Source organism: Spermophilus citellus (assembly GCF_964194105.1).
Source record: "Spermophilus citellus genome assembly, chromosome: 3".
NCBI lineage: Eukaryota > Metazoa > Chordata > Mammalia > Rodentia > Sciuridae > Spermophilus > Spermophilus citellus.
In genome coordinates this window covers 138,654,815-138,680,102 of record NC_138184.1, presented here as the reverse complement: position 1 = coordinate 138,680,102, position 25,288 = coordinate 138,654,815, and the positions used below count along the sequence as shown (strand labels likewise).

Genomic DNA, 25,288 nt, shown 5'->3' with positions numbered 1-25,288 from the left:
TACCCCATTATTTATGACCACTTTTTTTCTGTTATCTTCAGGTTGGGGATTGGGGTGAAATCATGGGTGGTCAGAGAAGGAGTGAAGGGAGTTTATTTAGTAGAATATTATTTCAAGATGAAAAAAATCGTGATTTTGTTATTTTGATGCAACTGTGTTTAAAAATGTCTGGATCCTATCATCTTTATCAAAACACTCTGTTAAAAATGGATAAGCTTCTTAGTCTTTAAGGTTACAAAAGATGAAGAAAAATGATTCAGTAAAGTAAGATGAGGCTAATGGTTAATAATTCAATTTCAATAATGGTCATATATAAACTAGACCAATATCACTGAGATGGTGCCTAGGCCACTGTTCCAACTCCCCTCATCCCTTCAGAAAAGTAATTTCAGAGTCTCTGAGTTTTTTGGAATGACATGAGAGTCCGGGACACTGGCTGAATCTAAAGGACTTCTCACTAGCCTCATTTGGTGCCTAGCTGTCTCTGAATGATGACACACAAAGCAAACTAGTAGCAAAGCACAGAAGAGAGTGCAGTTCTTTCACATTCTAGCCTAGTGATCTAAGAATAAACTCCCTGTTCAACTGATGAGCTCAGTTGTGGTCTGCTTTTTATGGTGTTACAACTTGTATAGTTGGTTCCAGTTCAGTTCAATAAATATTTGAGTAGCTATCACGCCAGCTCTGTAACTTTAATTTGCATCATATCTAAAATATCCCATGGTCTTTTCCTATAATTCTTATGACTCATAATCCAAGAAGGCAGAATATCTGTAATGGAAAGCACCACCATCAGGGAGCCCGAAGAACTCTGTTTAACTGGGCTATGCCATTAAGTAACCATGTGACCCTGGACAAATCATTTCCCTCTAAGTCTTTAGATTTCTGACTTTGAAAGAGAAAGGGTAAAGAGGAGGTTTATATGATTTCTAAGACCTGCAGTTCTTTAAGAAAATAGTTGAAATTGGCATTTCTTTTCTTTTTTGGATGGGGTGGGGGACTGGGGATCCCACCCAGGGGCACATTACCACTGAGCTACATCCCCAGTCCTTTCTATTTCTAAAATTTTGAGACAGGATCTCACTAAGTTGCTGAGGCTGGCCTGAAACTTGTGATCCTCCTGCTTTAGCCTCCCAAGTCTCTAGGATTAAAGGCATGAGCCACTGGACCCCACTGAAAGTAGCATTTCTATTTTCATCCCAAGAAGAATCATATAACCACTGCTTAAGATGTTGAGAAAAGACGAGATATGTGCGTCATCCACTCGATTGCCCAAACCTTTCAAGCATGTGAAATGGTGCACTCCTGTATCATGATCAGTACTGACCAGACATTCAGATTGCTGAATACACCTGCAGAAATAATTTCCCTTCTAAAGAAATAATTTCCCTTTCTTGTGGGTCATCTGGGGTTGATCCCTCAAATGCTATCCATATACTCCTCACCATCTTCATGGTTCCCATCAGATTCTGCCCAGTCAACAGATAGGCCCAATAGAATTACTGCTCCCCATTTTCTTTGGACATCCTGTGTGTCTCTATTCTTACTTCCGCCTTTTCCCAGATTGCCCTTCCTTCATTCCAAGCTCAGCTCCTGGTGCCACCTCCTCCAGGAAGCTTGATCTCTGATTTTTAGATTATCAAGGCAGGTTATCTCCTCTGCTCATCTTCACTTCCTACCTTGCACATATTATATAAGCATGCTTTATCCCCTTTACTAGACCGTAAGCTCCTTCATGATATGATCCTTTATCAAGTCTAAAATCAAGTCTACATGCCTAGCCTGGTGTTTTTTGTAAATATAACCCTCATAAATGCATGAGGGTTACGGTAGGTTCCTTCCCTCCCCTGGTGGTTAGTATCACAATTCCTTTACCCTGGTTCCTTGTTGAAAGGTTTATTTATTTCTATTTTTGGGAAGCTGGGTTGAAGTGATTTTTTCTGGAAGTAACTTTGGGACTTAAAATCACATTACTAAGTTGTATATTCAGTTGAATTTTTCAGTGAGAAGTCAGCATCATAGATTTGAGAAGAGTTGAAGACAATTTATCTTACCCCAGGCCTCTCTCCCTTTCTGTATGATTGAGTTACACATTTTAGAGAGCAAGAGGAGACAGCACTTTGTCCACCTGAGCCTGGGGTAGGCTATGAGTTAAACTGGTCTTTGCACTCCATTGCCTCTTTACCTTTGAAAGAAGTTGTAATCAGAGTCAAACATACATTTTCCCCCCTCCTTTTGATTCTAGTGAACGTCATTTGGACTGTACAACCTTTTGGGTTAAACGTAAACACAGATCTATGTGCCTTTCAGTGCAGGTGTTTTCTTTTGGCCCCTGAATTAACTCAGTCTTAATGGGCAGAGACCAATAGGCATAGGCTGACACTTTAAGAGTGGTTGCAGCAACTGTAGATGCATGGGGAAACATTCTGATAATCTCTTTGGGGGAAAGCCGCTTTTTAAGAAGTAGGGCCCATTTATGAAGAGGGCAGCACATTATAATAAACAGGAAGAAAAGCCAGGCTTGCCAAAGGCTTCTGTAGATCTTTCCTATTTGCAAACTTCCAGGAAGATGAAAATGTTTTCCAGGTGGTTTTTGAATTTACACTTAAGGGGAAAGTTCCAATGCATCCCAAAGCACCATGCCACCTGTTACAGAAATGCCACAAGTACCTAAATTCCATCATAAAGATAGATATTTTTCATGTAAACTGTGAAGATGTGTGACGGCTGCCAGGGAAGACATATCAAACATACACGCACATGCTTTGGATGTCTTGCAATTCTATAGTATGTGTTTATTCAAATCTACTGCTGTCTAGGGAATAAAAATTCTCCCAACTCTAGATTATTCACTTTTCCTTAAGTAAGTCATGAATAACAATTTGATCTAAAAACTATCCAGGGAGATTTTTTTTCTTTTTTCTTTTTCTTTTTTTACCATAGAGGAGGTAGTGCTTTTGACTGATTGTACTTATCTGCAACATTAAATGTTTTATTTAAAACCAGTTATTGCAGGAAGTAAAATCTGGGTGTAGAGATGTTTCTTTTCTTTTTTGTAAGTTATCTTTCTGTATGATTAGTAAATACATTAAATACATGGATTTTCAAGAAGCTGCCTGGCCATGGCATTATTTGGGGGGAAAAACGGCAACCACATCATCTCCTTTCTCTTTTAATTTAAGTTTCACACTGAAAAATCTGTTTTGAGAGGGAAATGGAGCATGTTAAGCTAATTACAGCTTTCCCTTTTCTCACTTTCCCCACATCATTGCTCCTATCAGCTGGTTGCTGTGTTGGGAGGTTGGCAATGCAAACTCATTAAGCGAATCCACCAAATCACTGGGGTGGTGGTGGTGGTGGTGGTGGTGGAATCAAAACGCCAAAAACAAAATAAAACAAAATCAAAAACAAAAACAAAAATGGGGAAGTGTTAAGATGAAGCTAGACGAAACATGTAAGCAAACAGACTCATTTACTTTCGAAGATATGGTTTCTATGACTAAAAACAGCCCACACATTTGCCTGGAGACTCTTAGGTCCATTCCAGTCCCATGGGGTGGGGTGGGGTAGGGGGGTCGGAGCGGGGAAATGCTTGGCCTGTCAATGATTTGCTGTTAGGATCTATTCAGGCTGATTTGCCGCTGGGAGGATGGGCGTGCGGGTACCTTGTGCCCCTTCTTGGAAGAGCAAAAGCCTGTGTTCCCTAATGGGCCCCAGACACAGCTGATCACTAGGCCCCAACGTTTGCCAAGCGTCCCTTACCCATCTCACGCCTTTATAATATAGCTACAAAAATTCTCTCCTGGACTGCATCTCTTTGAGTAAAGGGTGCCACTGCTTGAGTGGGAGGTCTCCATTCAGCCGCTAGGATCAAAGGATCGGACTCCCTGATACCAGGGCTGCAGAAGCAAGAAGGTTGCAGCCCGGGCAGCAGCGGAGACTGCACACCCAGCAGCAGCTGAGGTCGCCGCAGCGGCGGCCCCAGCTAGAGATTAGCCGCCGGACCGCACGGCGGATCCCTCCCTCTTTCGCGGGTGAATGAATGATTAGTCCAATAGCACCTCCCCGCCCCAGTGCACCCGAGGTTGGAAGGGAGGAGTTTCCGAGTGACTGTTCCTCTTTTTAAGGGCGAAAGGCGTTTGTCTGCCCCAGTGCGTTTATTAATCGACCTTGCGTGTAGTTTCAACTTGTCTTCCCCAGTGTCAAGGCTCTCAGACACACAAGCACAGAGAGCACTGATCTCTAAGAACACCCGTCTCTCCGACTGCTCAGCCGCGCGAGTCTGGTGCCTCTCCCCCTCCAGAGAGAAACAAAACGGGGTGGGAAAAGTTGTAGGGAGACTAATGCGTCCGGTGTCTTGCTCCTTCCTAAAGCCGGGATACCCGGGCTGAGCAGAGGTGTTGAGGCGCCCCTGAGCCCCATTTTTTTCCTCAAAGGGCTAGGGCACCCCGGCGCGAGCGTGGGTGGTGAGGCATCCCCGGTGGGGGGGGGAGGGCTACTCAGGAAAAGGAGGAGGCGGCGATCGCCCTGGGCTGTGGAGACGCGCCTTCCCGGCTCGGATGGGCGCCCTGGGGAGGGTGGCCTTCCAGAGGAGTTGGGGAACCAGCTGGACGCTGGGCCGAGACGTGCTCTAGGCGCTGGTATCATCCAGCTCTCCTGTGCCCGGGCGCCCCCAGCGGGTTCCGGGAGGTGCCCGGTGCGTCCAATTCTCCCGCGCCGGAGGGCTGGTAGGACCAGCGGGAGCTGCGGAGTGCGGGAGTGGAGGATGCCCGGGCAGCCGCAGCCGCTGCGCCGGGAGCAGTAGCTGCAACCGGTCGCTGGCGGCGGACCGGCTGTGCGCATTCGGCAGCGTTGCGGCTCCTCTCGGTCTATCTCTGGCCGCTCTGACATCCCCTCCTCCCGGCCCCTCTCTGGAGTGGAGGGGAGGACTCCTAACCCGCGGCAAGCAACTCCCTTAGGGGAGGAAAAAGCTGCCTTGGACGATCCTGGCCGCAGGACCCCTCCTCCCTGGGCGCCCCCAACCCCTCGCCTCGCCCCCCTCCCCCTTCCCCCCTCCCCCGCCCGCTCCCGCCCGGCTCCCGGGCGCCCGCCTCCCTCCTTCGCGGACTGTCTCCCGACACGCCGGCTGAAAACCCTTTTTGACTGCGAGCGGCGGCAGCGGAGCAGAGGCGGCGGCGCGGGACCTGCAGTCGCCCGGGATTCCCTCCAGGTGACGATGCTCTGGTTCTCCGGCGTCAGGGCTCTGGCTGAGCGTCCCTGCCGGCGCTCGCCTGGGATTACCTGCTGCGTCTTGCTGCTCCTCAATTGCTCGGGGGTCCCAATGTCTCTGGCTTCCTCCTTCTTGACAGGTAGGGGAGGGCGCGGGAGGGACTGACCCTCCAGACGCTGGTTTGGTACTTGGGAGAGGAGGCGCTGGATTGCCCCGGAGATGGGAGGGTAGGGAGAGCGCACCACCACGGTGCCTGCCTGTCGCCCGCGATGGGGTTGAAGCGAAGCCGGGGTGAAGGTGTGGGAAGGCTGTGAGTAGGTGGAGAGGTTGAGGGCTGAGGACTGGTGTCTTCTATGTGGTGATTATAAATATTCTATTTGTAGTTGAGAAATTTCTTAATTTATTTTTTGTATTTTCCTCAACCCTTATTTTTATCGTTTCCTCATATCCAACTAAGAAAAAAATTGCGCGGTTTTCCGCACACCCTCCTTTAGCAGTTTATCGGATTCCAATATCTCTACTGTGTTAGTCAGTGCTTTTTAAAGCATTGGCTTTCCAAATCTTCAATTAAAAAAAAAAACTATCATTTTTTAAGAAGAGTAATAATAGCAGGATATAATAATTATATGTTTTCAAGCAGGTGAAGATCTCAGCTGCTAGTCTGAAGGACATACTTTACTGACACCTGGTGCAGAAAAGAAAATGTTGAATCAATTTCTAAGAGAAGAGAAAAGAGGATTGCATTTCAAAAAAGTGATTTCAACCCACGACAGCATGTGGCAGATCCATGTAAAAGGCCTGCTTATAGACAGAGTCCTGAATTTATTTCGAATTAAAAATCTTCCCTAATGGTCAATTTGAATTTTTTGCATGTGGGGGTGTGTGCCTAGATGAAATATTTTCACAAAGCAGAAGTTAAAGATTCAGTTAAATACTTGGAATTGTGTTTAACATCTGAGAATAGAAGACCTATCAACATATTACAGTGTTTTTTTTTTAAATCTGTTTAAACGAAACTATTTAAAATACATTTTAGGAGTTTTTTTTTTGGTGAGTTTGATAACAAAACTCATTAAGAATTTCTGGAATTTGGGTAGATGGACTAATGTGAAAATTTAAGATTTTGTAAAATGCCAAAAAAAGGTTTACATAAAATTTTTTTTCTTTCTTTTCAGGTTCTGTTGCAAAATGTGAAAATGAGGGTGAAGTTCTACAGATTCCATTTATCACAGACAACCCTTGCATAATGTGTGTGTGCTTGGTAAGTGTGGAGATCAGGTAAAATGAACTCAATTGCTCTGTGGACAAGGTGAATCCATTAAATGTAATAATATAATCATATCTTAAAATTTGTTTTTAGTTATCACAAAATTAAATATAACTGTGACATAGTTTGTGCATTGAATTCGGCTCATTTTCTGAGTTTTTTGGGTTCTGGCAATTTCCATTTTATCAGGCTTAGAATTCTTCTCATTGATATCATCTTTACAGAAGTAAGTGTAAGATGGACTTTGTATGACACTGTTTCAATGAATATTACATTTTGCAATGTTTATTCTTCCTAATGGCTACTGCTACCAAATCATTGTTAACTACCAAACTTTCTGCATTGGTTCTATCATCTAAGCTCAGCAGGAAAATGATGAGATAACATTTAGGCATAAAGGTCAGGGATAAGGTATATAAGAGAGATGACTCCCACAAAGGACAAACATAAAGACAAGATGTAATTTTGGATTTCTTTCTTAGACTGCTTTGCTTGTTATACACCAGCCCCTCAAATATAGTCTTCATTTCTGATTTGGAAGCATAATCAGAAAGACCAATTTCATTCTTAATAGAAAATGATGCTTAGCTGACAGCTACTTAGTTATCACTGGCTGATGATAGTAGATTCAAACAAATAATTTGTTTCAAGTTACTTTTTTTTTAAATTTTTTTGAGAGAGAGAGAGAGAGAGAGAGAGAGAGAGAGAGAGAGAGAGAGAAAGAGAGAATTTTATTTACTTTTTAGTTTTTTTGGTGGACACAACATCTTTGTTGGTATGTGGTGCTGAGGATCGAACCCGGGCCGCACGCATGCCAGGCGAGCGCCCTACCGCTTGAGCCACATCCCCAGCCCCTCAAGTTACTTTAACTTAATAGTTAATGATAAGTCTAATAAGTAACCACTTGGGGAAGATTAAGTTATATAAATAAGAATTCTTAGATGAATCAGAAAGAACAGCATTTTTGCTGAAGAGTGTTTTACCATGCCAATCACTTTTGGCAAAGCTTACTCAAAAACTACACATCACAAACCCCTGTTGGAAGTACATTAAGGCTGTCAAATGCAAAGCCCAAATATTTGTTACCAGATCAGCATGCACTATGGAACTGGAGAGAGGATCCATCTCTATTTAGGCAAAAGCCAAGCTATCTGGACTTAAAGCCAAATCTTTTCCTGATAAGAGATGAGTTAATGCTGTAAAATGACAAATGGGTGAAGATGAGAAGGTGAAGGCCTATATCTAATGATATAGCCTGCTCGACTTCGAAGACTAAGGAAACCAACAGAAACAAGTAAAAAGACATCACATTTGCTCAGATGATAAATACTGCTGCCTAATCAAAAGAGCTAAGAAAGGGAGTTCTTCAGATTTTGTGGTTATAAGCTGCTATGTTAATGATCTTTACTAAAGAACTTGTTGAAAAGAAGTTTTAAGTTTTTATTCAGTTGCAGATTTAAAAATGCTCTCTCTGTGTGTATCTTTTTTTCATTTCCTTCATCTGGATAACGTGAATGAATTATTTTATCTTACTCTCTTCAGTGAAAATTGTCCTGACCAAGTAATATTTAAATATGCTGAGAATTCCACATGTGAAAACATTGTTTTTCTCTTTGGCAATATTACTATTTATAAAGTTTAAATAAATACACAGTTTGAATTTTGCATACGGTTCCCAAATAACATTATGAAGAATTCCCCACATGGTGTTCTTCCTTTTCAGTACTCTACCCCAGTGGGAAGTAGTGCCCTTCTTGGAAAGTAGAGATTTTAGTAATAGGGAAATAGGTGTTAAAATCCTGTAGTTTTGAAGGTAAAGTGTGAAGAGATAAAAATGTGAAGAAAAAAAGATGCATCAGTTGGAATTTGAATGAGAATGATAGTTATTTAAGAAAACTTAAATCAATTGCCTACCTAAGCATAGTAGATCTTTATATCTGTAACATTTAGGCAGCATTTAGAGGCATCTATCTGCCTTGGATGCTGTCAGAAGTCCTTTCTTAGGACCTTGGCAGTTGGACTCACCCATTATCCAGGAGGCCCATAGAGCTCTTTCCTTAGCTAGTGGCTCAGTGATATGTCACCATGACCTTTGCAGGGATTTAGGATTATGGGCCCAAGCTGTCACAGTCATTTTTGCTTCCAAACCTTTTCAATGACTTGGTAAAACTGAGTCAGATAGATAGCTGACCATTTTTCTCTTTATGTATGTTAATTTGGTTTTCTGTTGGACCTACTGTATTCCATGGATTTCAAATCTGACCACTTGGCCAGGAGGCTGCTTGGCATTTTTATACTTAGTTTGAAAAGTAGATATATTTAGCAGATTGACAATATTAGCAAGCAAACATTTTATGAAACACTTTTTACTTTCCAGGCACTTATCTAAGCCTGCTTTATTTAATTTGATCCTCACAAAAATCCTTTGAGGGCTTTTCCTTCTGTTTTACAAATGAGGAAACTGGAAATGTACGAGGCTAGGTAGCTAGTGAAAGTTGCATTTTATATGCAACTTATATATATGATATTTACTATTTTATTCACTAGAATGGCAGTGCTGACACTCAGTCTCAGGTTTGTCTGTCTCTAGATCACTAGCCTAGAAGCAGAATAAATAGGCTATTTGTTAATTTAAAGGCAGGAGAAAATAGGCAGGGTAAGAGTGGGGATAAAAGACCATCTAAATTATTTTACATTTTGGCATTCCATGAATTATTACTTTTTTTTCTCCTGGAGTCTTTTGGGAGTTTGGTTAGTTAACATTTGTTAATCACATTATATGAAAGGAAAATCTCGTTATGATTTCAGCTGACCTGCCGGGAGTGTTGGTGTTGAGTTAGGTTTATGTATATTAAGAAGGTACGTAATAGTCTCAACTGAACTTTGGATAAAGAAAATAGTCATATTTAGTTTGTGTTGGTCCACCCTTTTGGCAGAAAGATACCTAAGGCTGGGCTTAAGCTCATATCTTATTTCATAACATGTACTAAAAAAAAAAAAAAAAAAAAAAAAAAGAAACCAACCTCAACGTATGCTTAAAAAAAAGATGTAAAATGTTACAGTTGGGAGGAAATCAGTGGCACAAAGTCCTACATACAATTACAGTGTTGAAGCTTGCAAAACCCCACAAGATCAGCTTGGCCTGATTTAAAATTTTAAGCTCCGGAATATTTCAAAGGTGGAATGAGCTCATTTCTGTGGAGATTTTGAGGATGACAGTGGCTGCAGTAGCCACTGCGTAATTTTATTCTCATTTATCACCGTCTGCCTAGACTTGAGCATCTTGCCAGAACCAGTCACAGTTTAAGAATAACCTGTTTGTTAGTGGATGATGGAACCACCTTTTAAAGTAGGTGGCCCGTAATTCTCAAGGAGTAGCATTTGGAGGCATTAACCTTGGACCAGGTTCCAAGATCTCAGGAAAGAGGTAGGCAGTTTAGGTTAAAGATGCATGTGCTTTGTTGTTTACTGAGAAAACAAAACACAGCCTTCTCCTGCCTTATAAAATGATCTTTTATGGGGCCAAGGGAGGGAGGCCCAGACGTCTTACTGTTTAGTTTGATTTCCCCTTTCTTGCCAGAGTTGTTTTTCCCATAATTCCCAAGAAAATACATTGGTGCCCACTCAGAAGTCCAGCTGGGGGGAGCCAGCCACGCCTAGGTAAATGAATCTGAAGCAATTCTCTGGGTCTTTGGGCATCCCCAAATCTATCAACTGTACATGAGAAGGGGTACTCACACTTCTCAGCCCTTTCCCTCCTAACTGTACCACAGGAGGAAATGGTGGAAGCCAGTGAGTTGGGTCCAGGATTGGAAACCTGAGAAAACTTTGGAGGCTGGGACTCAGAAAACCAGAAGTCAGAGCTTAGTTTGGCATACATTTTGTTCAGCAGAAAACATTATTCTGAGGTTGAAATTTCCTCTTTTAAATCCAGAGGTGCAATGTAGAAATGGACCCTTTGCTCATAAAAAGCCATGTGAAATTCAGTGTTATAAGAAGTGGGGCCCCACCTATCTCGGAGCCAACCAAATAGTGAAAACAGAGCGGACCTTGTCTGCTCTCTTCCACTTTCTCTGTGACAGGAATCCTCTATCGCTAAGCAAGTAGCTCCCAGCATCTCAGCCTCTCTTGGGTGCTTTATCTCCATCAAATCCTTGTGTTTTTCACTGTCCATGTTGTAACTGGCTGGAGAACAGATATACATTATTTGAGCAAGTGTTAGGCATGTGTTTGAGAATCAGGGAGATAAGGTTGCAGCAGGATTCAATTGGTGTGTGTGTGTGTGTGTGTGTGTGTGTGTGTGTGTGTGTGTGGTGTGAAAGAGCAGGGAAAAGATATAAAGTGCCGGGTTGTGTTCAGAGAGCTAGAGCACTTAGTTTATCCATACGTATGTGGATTGCCATACTTTTCTCAAAACTATTAGGTATCGTTCATAGATTTTGGATGCTCACTGAGAAAGCGATCAGATTTGTTTATTTATTTTTATTCTGTTTAGAAGGTGATATGGCCAATTGCCTTTCAAGAGAACAGCTTTGAGGGATGTACCAGGGTTGTGCTGGCACATTCACAAATATCAGCTCTGAGGCAGTTATTCTTATCCACATTTTACTCGGGCTCAGAGAAACAGAGCAAATCTCCTGAGGTCACACAAAAACTGAGAGACAGAATTAGGATGTGAAGCCACTTTATTATCTACTAAACCAATGTGCTTCTAGTAGTTCTTTACTGCTTAAAAATGTCTATAGACACCTTCAGAGGCTTCAGAGGATAGTTTCAGCTTCCACAGAGCTAACCTAGATCTCTTTGCAGGGAGTTAGAATGGTTTTTGATCTTGTAGCATAAGCCAAGTCTGAAACATGGAGAGGCCTTCATGGGAAGATGCAGCTTTTGACTGGTATTATATCATTTTTTGGAAAAGAGGCATAGGCATCCAACCAGCCTGGTTTCAAGTCTAACTCATGATGAACTTGAAACAGTTACCTCACTTTCCTAAACCTCCGTTTCCTCATCTGGACAGTGAAAGGGAAATCAACCTCTAGCTCATAAAGTTGCCACGAGAATTAAATGAGATACAGCACATAAAGTTTGGCCCAGAGCACGACAGATAGAAAGCTGTCTGGAATGATTTGCTTTTGCTGTTGTTGCTGATGGTATAAAAATTCTCATCACTTTTGTGGAATAGGTTGCAAAGGTTCATCAGTAAAAGATACAAAGAGAAGCTGATAGAGAAAAGCCCCAGAGACAATGATACCAAGCCCACCATGTTTATGAACAGTTACGTCAGTAACATTTATCGAGTTTTTCTGTTCCTCCAGGCTTGGACCTGGCTGATCTAGGCTGTTTCCTTATTGGTCCAGTGTTCTGTGGTCCCTGGTGTAAGTTTTCCCCTTACTCTCTATTAAACATTAAAAACATCTTTCCATGGAAGTGGGACCTCCTTCTTTGCAGAGTATTTACATCTCTGTGCCTGTGGGGTCACCTTCACTTGTACTTTTATTGGCAGAGAGATAGGGTTGGGACTCGGAGTGCTGTAATTCCGGAAAAACTGCCTAGTGGGCTGGCACCACGGGGATTTTCCTGGCCCGCCTGCCTTGTGGAAGTCTCTCGACCCCGTTCCAGACCCGACTGTGTTTTTGCTGCCGACTTACTCCTTGCTCCCTTCCCCATCCCGTTTCCAACCCACTTTCCTTTGGTTTCGTGATGTTGGTCTTTACCATGTGCGTCAACAGCCTCCATGGCAGCCTGCATTTGAAACACGGGGAGTGATGCTAAGGAGAGAGATCCTGCCCTTTCTGGAATACCACAAATAGGGCAGGAAAGAGGAGATAATGGGAAAAGTCAGGCAAAGCAAAACGTCGGAAAATAAAACCAGTTAATGATAATAATGTATTGGATAAACAGAGGGTATCAGTTTTTCGCACCCTCTTCTGTGGCACTTCTGCCTGGCTGGTGGTGTACAGAATCCTTTGTGCTATGAAAGAATACAAATAACACCACCTCACGGCACTGGGAGGTCAAGTGTGCTTGCTGAACTTAGTTAAGATCAGCAAATGAGGTGGGTGTATATTTTAAAACTCTCGATTCCCAGTCCTAATTCGATAAAACACCGCTCAAGGCACTAGGGATATAGCAGGTCATAAATTCAATAATATTATTCTTTCTTCTGTCTTTCCACACCTCATCCCTGCTTCTATTTTGTTTCATTATTTTTAGCTTTCTCTGCATTTGAAGAATAGTGCTGGTTGGGTCCCCTTGAGGAGACAAAGACCAATAGGACTACAATTTGGTGTGAGAGACAGAGACATGCATAAAAACACTTATGGGAGCACCAGAAAAACTCTATGATAGACTTGAATCCACGTCCAAAGGGGATTGTAGACAATTTCTGACTAGAGCATGGTGGGGGCAAGGCAAAGTCCAGGAAAGACCCAGAGTGTGTTTGGGCTATGTGGAAATGACAGAGTCCGGCATGCCCAGAGCTCCATGGAACTGGAGGTAGAACATCCTTGGGAACTGCCCTGGCGAGTCCCTGAAATGCAATAGTGATATCCGTTCCATTCATGTTATGGGAGGAGCCATTTAATATTTTCATGCAGTCACGTGACACCACAATAGTGTTATTTATATGCCTCTAGGAACTTTTGAGGGGGATTTTTTTTTATAGCTTCAACTTTATATAGCTTCAAATATAAGGCCAGTATTGCTGCCCCTAAAAAAAAAATTCAGTGGTACACCATTAGCAAGATTGATCAAATTGATTACTATGAATGAAAAAAATGATAGTAGTTACCCTAGGAAAAGACTGAGATATTACTATTGTATAAGAGATTATAATCAAGGAAGCAATTTTTTCCTTCTTTTAAATCTATTTGTTCTACCATTCTTTTTTTTATTGGTTGTTCAAAACATTACAAAGCTCGTGATATATCATCTTTCATACATTTGACTCAATTGGGTTATGAACTCCCATTTTTACCCCAAATACAAATTGAAGAATCACATCGGTTACACACTCACATTTTTACATAATGGCATATTAGTGACTGTTGTATTCTGCTACCTTTCTTATCCCCTACTATCCCCCCTCCCCTCCCCTCCCATCTTCCCTCTCTACCTCCTCTGCTGTTGTTCAATTCTCTCTGAGGGGGATGTTTAAATGGAGAGAGTGAAGTCTGGACAACAGACTGCAGGGATGTGGTGTGGTCAGGTGACAGCAGCATCCTGGAGCAGGGTGGGCAGTGGAGATGGAAAGGACTTGGGATAAACCAATGTTGGAAATCTTTCCAATTCCCTTAACTACTTTCCAGTTCTGAAATATTTGGATGAACAGATCCAAACAACTCCCAATAAGACACAGCCAGTAGAAGGCAGTAGTCATTGCAGTGGAAAGATGTGTAGGGTGTCTCTAGCACAGCCACCTTGCTAATCATGTTTCATTCCTAAAGCAGGGTGCTGCTACTGGATTAGAAAATGGTTTACCTCCTGAAGCTCCCTCTCAAAATTTTATTTGGGTGCCAGCTGTCTCTTCATACTCAAACAGTGATATGCTGCTGCAACATTCCTTTGGCAAATTATTCATCCTGATGGATATGATATGACCTATGCTCAATGGCAGAACACATTTTACACATCAATCAAAAACTGGGCAATTCACCTTTAAAATATACACCACTAGACTTGAGAACCACTAGACTCCAAGAGGCATTTTGGAACCCAAGTTGGTAGCACTTGGCAAGAAAAGAGATGGCAGATGTGAAAGAATGGGGTAAATTGAAGGGAATTTTGAGCATTCTAGCCAGTGACAGCATGGGAAGAAAAGAGGTTAGGGAGGTGGGAGGGTGGGTGGTAAGCTTAGACTTGATGGGGGACCAAAGGCTCTTAAAAACATGGATCTGGATCTTAGTAGAGAAATCAGGACTGGAAGAGCAGTTTGTTAACTGCATAGAAATGATCTTCATTGGATTCATGTTCATTGGATTAGACGAAGGGGAATAAAGGAAAGGGAAGGGAAGAGAATGGGAATAGGAAAGACAGCAAAATGAATTGGACATCACTTTCCTATGTTCGTATATGAATACACAACAAGTGAAACTCCACATCACGTACAGCCACAAGAATGGAATCCGAATTACAATAAGTTTTACCCCATGTATGTATAATATGTCAAATACACTCTACTTTCATGTATATCTAGGAAAAACAAATAAAAAAAAGAAAATGTTTGAGGAAGACAACAACCAACAGTATTAAATCCTACAGAACGGTAGATTGGGCAATTCTAGAAGAATACCAAAGAAGGAACTCGTCACCGTATCCTTGGACTATTTGAAACAATGAACAATGGTCCCATCTCCCTAGCACCTACTGCACATTTGCACATGGAATCAAATTGATCATAAGTAGGGTTTGTTGGCACCTCATTTGGCATGCATCCAGAACTAAGATCACAAAAGAGGATATTGAAAATTACAAAAATCACAAGTTTCCAAACTTGTATTTTAAAAGATCTTAGCAAAAGAGAGTGCATAGATATACGACATTTTAAAGGTACCAAAACAAAACTAATTTCATGGGTAGAAGTAATGTACTTCTGCCAAACATTGTTGGAATGTTTCTATAATTCCCTGCAAAATGGCCACATTGAGACATTTTTTACTAGGAATAAGAGCAACAATATAAAAGAGTCTGACTAATATAAAAATTTACTATTATAAACTTTCAAGTTTGCTCTATTAAACTGTTAATGGTGCCTTAAAAATATTATGATATAATTTAATATCTTTGAATCAAGTCTTCACGTAAAATATTTTCTCTTTTAATCAAATTTTTAATGCTCATTTTGTTGGTGAGCCACGGCTGTGGAGTGGGGGTTTTGGTGTCTGATATTATAGATTCAGGTTTTATCCAGGTGACCTGGTAGCTGTCCATCTCTGACCAGGCACTTTGGTCTCTCTGAACCTTAGTTGTGAGGACTGGGGAAATCACTAATGATGTGTGTGCCTTCTAGAAGACCTCAGTAGGCTGTTGTAGCCATTAACTGAGGTGATGTGAGTAGGTTAAATGTGATGGATGTTTGTGAAAGCCTTTCATAAACAGTGTCAAAGGAATTATTATCAAGGGCAAGGACTTAAATAGAAGAAGGTCAAATCCAGTCATTCCCTGATATCTGTGGGGGACTAGTTCCAAGACCCCTGCAGTTATTAAAACCCTCAGATGCTCAAGTCCCTTATAAAAATGTAGCATTTACATATAACTTACACAATCCTCCCATATACTTTAAATCATCTCTAGATTACTTATAATACCTAATTTGATGTAAATGTTATGTAAGCATTTGTTATATTGTATTGTTTAGAGAAGAACAAGAAAAAAAACCTACACATGTTCAGTACGGATGCATATTTTTTTTTCTGTAGTATTTTTAGTCCATACTTGGTTGAACCCATGGATGCAGAAAGTTAACTGTACCTGCCACAAACCAGCTTTTAAGTACATACTTTAAAGAATACATTCTTTTAGAATGACAGGGTATTTCCCATTAATTGTTATATGGCTTTGGGTAAGTTGCCAAATATGTCTGTATCTCAGCATTTCTGTCTTCATCACGATGCTCTTGTTAGATGGTGAGTTAACACATGTAAAATTCTCCCAACGTATTTTGAAACTTGGAACACACTTCAGAAGTGATAGCTACTGCCACTCTCTAATTTCTATAGAACTATTGCCCCTGGGATCCTTCTAAGAAGTGAATAAGTGGACTGTTCTTAATACAGTTTATTGTCAATACCTATGTCACATATGTATTCTGGATCTCTAACATCAGGTAGACAATGAAACTTCAGTGGAAGTAGCTGCTGTCCTTTGTATGCAAAGATGGAAAGCCTTGGTATTTAGGGCTTAGTAAGGTGGGTTGTTCCTTCATTTTTCACCTTCAAGGATTTACTCTCTTGATCTGTGTCCATCCATGGACAACTAATCAGTGTCGTTTTCCCAGGGGGGGCTCCATTGTTGTTTTATGGCACTTGCCACTGAGTTATAAATATGGCGGAGGGAAGCAAAGATGTGAAACTAGTGACTTAGTGAAGCCCAGAACTTGATGCTTCTGAGTTCTTTTCATTTTAAAGAGTATGGCACGAACTTAGATAGGGCACAGGGGAGGGAAGGGAAGAGAGGGGGCAAGGGGGTAAGAAAGATGGTGGGATGAGATGGACATCGTTACCCTAAGTACAGGTATGAAGACACAAATGGTGTGAATATACTTTGTATACAACCAGAGACATGAAAAATTGTGCTCAATATGTGTACTATGAATTGAAAGGTATTCTGTCATGTATAACAAATTAGAATAAATAAATAAATAAATAAATGAATTAATTAATTAATAAAAAAGAGTATGGCACAGTCCAGTGTCTTTTCCAACCAGCCATAGTCACTCGAGGCATGGGGCCTCATCCTGAGGGGTCAGCCCAGATGACCCAGACTGGCTGGACTTGGACATGTGGCCCTACACATTCACAGAGCTTTGTGTGCTTGTGACCAGTGGCCCTTCAACTCCTCCAAGAGCCTCCTTTTGCTTCTCTTTAAAAGAGAATGCTCTGCCTTGTTGTGAAGTTACTTAGGCAAATTTATATCTTAAGGGCTGAGGTCCTTGAGTGTAAGAAGCTCATCATGGTCATGTCTGCCTACCACGTAGCTACAGTGACAGGTCCATAACCTTGGGACTTGAGTGGGAGTAGGGCTGGAAGTTTCCTGTTTATAGTTCGTGTTGTTAACACTTGGGATAGCTCCCCCCAGAAGGGAACTCCAAGTTCCAAAACATGACTCTCCCAGAGAGTTTGTCACAGAAGGTCACCCTCCTCTATAAAAGACATCCTAAATAATCATTACCAAAACACTTTTTTTCCTCCTTCAAAAGGAATGCAATTGCATTTGAAAATATAGGGTCATATACACCTCGAGGCCTGCTTTTATTCGCGATGAAAGGAACATTCCCTCGTACAGGAATATCCTGCTGTCATAAGCAAGAAATGTTGATGACAAGGCAGGAGGTGTGGAGAAGGGGGGGTCTGAGACCAGCTCACCTCTACTTCCAAAAGTTACAGTGAAGAATGTCTACGGATCCCTGGAGCTGGCATTCCCCAGACGTTTCAGGCTCCGTTCAGTCAGGCTAACACTGAAATCTTGACTCAAGCCGTGGTGTTTATATTAGGTTTTGGATGTTAGCTCCCTTGGCTTCTGGGAGCTGACTGTTGAAAATTATGTTTTTCTTTTAAGGACAAAGGCCTTATTGTATGTACATGTTGTGTAGTGTAATGAGCTTTCTTTCTTTCTTTCTTTCTTTCTTTCTTTTTTTTTTTTTTTAAATCTTAGGTAATGGGTGGTACTAACCCAGATCTGCCAGTTGAGAATTCACAGATCTGTGAACCGACTGGCGATTTTAAGACTTCACATGGGTGATTCCATAAGAGAAAACGACAGGGTGGGCTGAGTGGTATCTTTACTGACCACAGCATGTCCCCCAAGTGCCCTACCATAAAATGGCTCTGAGAGAGGACCTAGAACATGAGCACTGGTACCTCAGTACCACTTCAAAGAGAATGACGGTGACAATAAAAATTGGGAAGATAGTGATCATCACATTTTTAAATTATAAAAACACACATTTCCAAAATAAGTCTTGTGTTCTTGGTAAAATAAATAGATTTTGGCCAGATGGCTGTTCATGTCTGCCAGTGCTGTAGGCGTAGGCCGAGCACCTTATTTTTAGGCTCAGTGTGGTCACTTGGCCTCTGCAGGAGCTTTAGGTCTTTTTAGCTGTGGGTGACCTCAGGGAGACCATTCCAGGAGAGACCCGCCTGGCCCGTGGAAAGGAGGTACAAAAACCAGAGGACCTGAAGCTGCCCTTCCATTTCGTTGGGTCTCAGTGAGAAACATTTTTTTTTAGTATCTTTTTCTTAACTATTTTCCCTTTCTTATTAAACATTTTTTATTTCTTGATATGTATCATTTGAGGTTCTTCTTTGAGTCTAATTGTGGACTGTAGTAATAAACATTAAGTTTTCTTTAACCCTTCCCTGCTGTCTTCTTAACAAAATAATGACATTTTTATTCTTTTTCATGTCTATTCATAGAGCATCTTATTGAAAAATACTGGGGGATTCTTTTTCCAGTTTGTTTTCTATTTGAAGAGAACTGTTTGTGCCAAGGTATCAAACTTGCTTCTTCTTGGCTCAGAGTGCATGGCCTGCTTCCTGACAGTGGTGGGGGGCTCACAGCTTCTGTCTCTGGTAAAGCCTTTTCTGCCATATTTGACTATCTCATTTGGTTCCTTTATTTCTCAGAAGTTCATGAATTCTGGCAGTGGTCATGGCCTCCTGGGTCTTTCTTGCTTTGTGGATTTATGGTGTAAAAGCAGTAGCATTAGGACATTCACATAGCAGTGTTTTTTAATCTCAGGGGACACTGTTGTGCTGAATAAGAGGATATGGAAGATTAGCCAGACATTTTCCCTCTTGGGAGCCGCTATGCCTAAACAGTTAGATTCCACCATGGGCCTGTGTTTATCCCTGGGGGGAATGGGCCTGTTAGACTTGAGTTGTGGTGATTTCCTGTTTTCAAGCACATGTGAAACAGTGGTTCTGGTGCCCAGTGGGACCCACCGGAGTCAGCGGGGAGCCCCATTAGCACATAGGTGCAGCATGGAAATCCTTGACCAGAAGAGTCTCAGCTCAGAATTTGTGGAATAGTTGCTTAGCAGGGAAGTGGGCAGAAACCTGTCATTTTTGAGAGTCTCAGTGGCTGGGATGAATCTGTTGGAGAACGTAGCTCTTTCTCTCTGCTGAGATATGTTGGAAAGGCATGTACCAGGGACAGTAGCTTCTTTTTCTTCTCTGAGAGTATGAGTGTATGGGTGAGGAGTTGGGATTTATTATAAGCAGTGAATTATTATTATTATTTTTTCTGTTTCATGTAAACCATATCATGGGTGAGGGCAAAGAGAAATTTTCATAAATTGCTTTGCATACTAGTTGGCTGTGTTTCAGTAATCTAGAGCCCTATATTTTGGTATTAAGGCATTTTTATATTTGCCTCCTGCTGATCTATAGAAACAGCAATTTCATGTGGTCCAATCTAATATATATTTTGAGCACCTTTAGACTTTTTCAAGTCAGATATTTATCTGGACAGATGATTGCAATGTACTTGAATAAGGACACCTTTAAATCCAGAATGAATTTCCACTGGGTTTGTAAACTAAAAATGAAATGTGGTGATAGAATAAAACACTTCTCAATCTGCGATATGGTAAAGTGCCTCTCAATCTGTGAAGCTTCAACTCCAAGTTAATGAGCTCTTTGTACATCCTCCAGACCCCTCTGAGGGTGGCTGGCAATAGGGGGAGACAGGCTTAGTGGGGAAGCACACGGTAGGGCCTCTGCAGGACATATGGGAACTGCATTGCAGGACTGAAGCAGGAAAATGATTGATTGATGGTCATTAAACCTGTCACATATTTATTGAACATTTATGTTAATAATGTCCTGAGGCACTGCAAGATTGGAGAAATCCTTTGTACCTGAACAAAAAGATTAAACTATATTTGAGAAAGTTTTGAAGTTAGATATATTTTATTGCTTTAGAGGTCTTTGAAAATTGATTAACTTATACAAACCAGAGATAATAACTCTGGGCTGGGATATTTGATTAGTCAAAGTAAACAGATTCCTTGACTGTGCTAGATTTTATATATTTATGTATATGTATTATGCATTTTATATAATATTTGAATAATGACTTTAGTATACAAACTACATTCTATCACTGGAGAGTCTAAAAGGAAAATGAGCATGAGGTGTAACCACTAGTTGTGTTTTGGACCCATAGATGATTTTGTTCTGGTCTCTGGCAGCCCTTCCCCTTCCTCCCTCACACACTTTAATTTTGACTACCTGTCTTCTCTCACATGGTGGTAGGTCGTTAACAAGTTAGTGGTTAAGAGTTTTGCCTTTAGTTTCCTCTGTTCTCCCCCAGACCCCAGCGGTGGTGGCTGTCACATTTTAATGTGCATAAGAACCACCAGGGAGTTTGCTAAAAATGCACAGTTCCCATGCCTTATTCCAGAGACCAGAGAAGCTTAGAGGCTGGTCTTTAACAGACTCTTTCCAACTGAGGTTTAATGGAAAGGGAAGGACATATAAATAGAAACCTAAGTACTTATGATCATATTTAAATATTGGTTAGGTTCCGCTGAAATTCTGTTGAAATTAGTGCAAAATTTATAAGAGTTCAACTATCAATTACATGATATTTTTTGTGTGACGCTTTCACAGAATTATCATGAGCATTAACCATCTTCATTGAAGTGGTACTTATCCTCTTCAGATCATCTCTATCGAACCTCCCCTAGTTCTTTGAACCCTATATGTTGAATATTTTTATTATAACCCTTATTCCTGCCTCCCCTGAATTTTTACTAATTATTTACATGACTGGCTTCTTTACTAGAAATTATGTTTCATTAGGCAGGAATAGAATTTATTTCTTCTCAGGATCACTGGAAGCATCAAGAATAGTGCCTTGCCAGCTTCAATAAATGGGAATAAACATTGTGCCCATAACTTGGGGACAGTCTGAAGTTCATTTTTCTCAAAGCCACCCAGTGAGATCAGACTGACTTTCTCCAGAAACCTATTTCATAGTTCAGATTAGTAAGGCTCAGAAAAACAAAGCAAAGCAAAGATCACACAGCAAACCAGTGAGACTTGGGATTACATTCAGGTACAGAACTCCTGTTCCATCCTGGGTAGACTCCACTAAAACATCTCTGAGAGAATGCTTCCTAACCACAAGGGTTGAGAACACACCCCGAGGGCCGAGCGAGAGAGACCCAGCAAATAGCTTCCCTTGGGATTGTGTTTTGAACAGTCTTGTGGTCCAGTTAGGTAGAGTCCTGACTGGCGCCTTTGGGTGGGACAGCCTGACCCACTGGGTTGCTGCCAGCCTCTTCATGTGCTGGATTCCCACAGGGATGCACTCTGTTTCCTGTGGTCTCTCTGTGATGGGCAGCAGCTGCAGGATGAAGCTGATGTGACGTCTGTTTGTTGCTTCTTCAGCACGAGCCAACTAGATGTAGCAACTTGACCAAACAGCCAAGGTTTTATGACTGACCTGGTGGGATCCAGCAGCATCTGGAGGAACCCAGAGGCGAGTAAGAGGAGTCCAGGGCCAGGTGAAGCAGGATTTAGAGACTCCTTACCCAGCTCACAAACTGCTATAGGAAGCTATTTCCCAGCAGGAACCTTTCTTGTCCAGAATGGATCCATTCTGGGAAATTCTCTCTGTTTCCATTTGCTTCCCTCTTTCTGCCCATACCTTCCTCTTCCTGCTCAGGGAGAGTGTGAAGTCAAGCTGTCCAGGTTGTGATTCACGTCACCTTCGTATAATTCTTGGTCAGGTTGCTACACCGTTTGCCATATTTTTAGTGAGAATCTTGATTAAAAAAATTTTAAATGAGATTGGCATTCCATCGTTCCAGGGGATCACCTTTATCTTCTCCATCTTTGTTATTTTTTGAGCTGTGTTATTCTCTTTCTCTGTCATTAGCCCAGCATTTCCATGATGTCACTGCTCTCCACGTTTTGTGCCTTGTTTTTCTCAGTCTCAGTTTCTAATTCCTGGTTTTAGCCTGATTCTGAAATATACCATCAGGTATTATGGCAGAATGGTCATTCTTCCTACACATAAGCTGCACAGGGGTATGGGCAGTGTGCTGTGTGGAACTTTCTGGTTTTGGTGGAGTTGGAAGATCTGGTGGAGAGCCAGAGGATAGCCATTTGTGACCATGGTTAAGGGGTCAAGAGAAGTGCTGTGGGGATTGTGGTGGGGCTGGCTCAGAGCAGAGTCAAGTGCCCAGGTGGGGGTTCAGTAAATATTTTTCACTAATGATGATGATGTGCTGATATAATTTCTCCTGGTGAAGAGACTGTCCAGGAGAAACTTGAACAGCCTTCAGTATGTGGGAAGGAAATTCTATGTTGAGAGGACAGAGAGCAATACTAATCCTAAAATTGCAACATACCATTAGCTTCAGTTTCTCCTTAGGCCCAGAGTGAGTCCCTAGTTGCTAATAGGGTCTTGGTTTCTCTGTGTCTTGGCTGGTTCTTCCTGGTAAGTGCAAGCTCTTTCCTGGATCCTTGGATCCTACTTACGCTGCAAAGATAAATTATCACTGTCATACTTTTTGGGATCAGAAATGGAAAGATTTTTGGGATCAGAAATTGAAGAGAAGGTCTGACTGTGATCTCTATTCATGGCAGGGATGTGGCTTTAGGACTTTGTATAACTGAGAAGAACTTATGTCAAGAGATTTCTCCCTTTCAGTTTTTTTTTGATCTATTTCTAATGTTCTATTACCCCCTCACCCATCTTAGATATGCACCTGGTCTTTGTTCACTAAGCTCCGGTGGGTCTGAACCTTCTTGTTTGGGGACATTAATCCAAGACCTTTACCTTGGCATTCTCAGCGCTTCTAGCCAATTGGAAGTTTCCAAATCTTAACTCTGTTCCCTTAGAGATGTGGGTTGGAAGGCAAGGTGGCTACTAACGGGGGATAAGGAGTGACCAAAAGGGGTCAAGACAGTATCTCCAGGAGCCCTGCACGGTGGGTGCTGCTATGCCCTGTGGTATCTTGGTCTCTAATATCTGGCATGGTGGCAGGTGCTGAGAGAAGGTGACCTCTGGTGGTCACTGAGTTAACATATACTCCCAACCAGTGGTCACATACAGTTGTAAATCTACACATATGTATAAGTACTTACATGTGTACAACTCCCTCCACATTTGCATGATGGATTTATAAGAATTATGCTACTTGACTTTTCTTTGGCCTTTCTTTTCACCAGATCTTCCTTATCTTCTCAAACTTTCCATATTAAAAGATCCAACCAAAGTGTTTTCTACATTTCTCTATTCCATGAGTGATTCTGTAGAGATCTCTATATGCTGTTAGTTCCCACATTTATGTTCCCAGTCCCCTCACTGTTAAATCCTAAGTGATATATCCATATGTCCTCTTGGAATCTCTGTGTGGATGTCTAGCAGCAACCCAAATTAAAAAAGGCCTCAAAGGAGATTTGATTGTCCACCTCTCCCCCAAACCACATCCTTTCCAGGAAGCTGCTTTGCTTCATTCACTCAGCCCTCCAACTGTGTGGACCTTGATTCCTTCCTCTCTTGTCTCTTGTGTTCAGTCTCTTAGCAATCTTGACAACAAAGCCTGGAGACTATATCTAATAATTTCTAACTATTGCAGTTATCACTCTTGCCTTTAGATAATACATTATCAATGATTTAAAGATCTACAGATTATTTCACTTACTTGAGGAAAAAAACAAAAACCCTTTGGTGATATCTCATCTCACCCAGAATCAAGTTAGAAGATCACAGCCTACAAGGCCTTATTCTATATGACTCCAGACGACACCTCTGACTTTATGTCTCAAACCCTCCTCACTTTTCACTCTGCTCCAACACTCCTGGGCTCCTCCTTTCTTTTGCATGATATCCAGGACCTTCTCTACAGAATGTTTGCACTAGCTCTTGTGCCTGGAACCCACTTATCCAACGCATTTGCATATTCTTATTCCTTCATTCAGGTGTCTGTTTCCTTACGAGAGGGTCGTCTTCTGACCATTGATACCCACCAGCACTATCCCCTTATCATTATGTTCTCTCATTCTGCTTCGTCTTCTCCAGAGCCCTCCCAGTACCTGTCACATCGTACACGTGTTTGTTCCTAGCAGTCTTCTCTGTTAGAATGTTAACTCTGTATGGACATGGTCTCTCTAAGGCTCATGACATACTCACAGTGTCTGGGACAGTGCAGGCAGGGCCCATTCAGTATATATTTGTTGGATGAGTGATTTTGTGCCATTGGTGTTTATTTATTTTTTTATTCAATAATTTTAAGGTCTCATTCTCTTCCCTCCAAGGAAATTATGTACTTTCTACTGTCAACTCTGCCTTTCTGTCTTGATGACTGACCTTTTACATAGATCCTATTCCTTTGTATATCATGTTTGATGGTGGGAAAGTTATGTAAATGCAAAGAAGATGAAGAGTTGCCTCCAGTGAACAATGATGTCATCATAACAAGCTACATAACAAGCAACGTAATGTAAAACAACAGATGATCCCTGACTTAGGATGGTTCAACTTACAATTTTTTGGGCTTCACAATGGTACGAGAGCAATATACGTTCAGTAGAATCCGTACTTTATGTTTTGAATTTGGATCTTTTTCTGGGCTGGAGATATGCAGCACTCTTGAGATGCTGGGTACAGGCAGTGAGCCATGAGATCACAAGGGAAACGACCCTCACTCTATATTGCACTGTGTTGCTGAGGTTGGGCAGCCTCATAAATTAAGTGAGTTAAATGAATTTTTCACATAGGGTACATTAGCCTATGGTGAATCAAGGAGCATCTGTATCTCCTATAGGAAACTTCTTTAAAAAAAAAAAAAAGATATTGCTACCTTCATTAGACTTGGTAGCATGATAATTATTGGTTTTGGCATGTTAATTAAATTAATTGTGTTCACATTTTCTATTTTACCTAAAACATATTACAGATGAAAGATAAATAGTAAAGTGTGATAAATATTATAATTTCACAGAGGAAGGAAATAATGGCACAAAATAAGCATACCCCATTTCCCCATGATATCTGTAAAAGAAAGTGTTCTGCTGCTTGCAATTCCGTGATGCTGTTGTACCTTGGCGGGTGTGCACTGGAGTACCATCGTGGAAGAA

General features: G+C 41.5%; 1 protein-coding gene across 3 annotated transcripts in view; it reads left to right on the top strand.

The window, feature by feature from the left end:
• Positions 1-4,147: 4,147 nt before the first annotated feature.
• Positions 4,148-25,288, top strand: part of BMPER (BMP binding endothelial regulator) — a 251,580-nt gene continuing 230,439 nt past the window's right edge. For 2 of the 3 annotated variants that reach the window (XM_081284712.1, XM_081284711.1), the window contains exons 1-2: positions 4,148-5,348; positions 6,385-6,470. In XM_081284712.1, coding sequence (XP_081140838.1) covers positions 5,216-5,348; positions 6,385-6,470 — 219 coding nt within the window. In that variant the 5' untranslated portion in view covers positions 4,148-5,215. The remainder of the gene's footprint in view (positions 5,349-6,384; positions 6,471-25,288) is intronic. The other variant, XM_081284713.1, reaches the window with a different exon arrangement.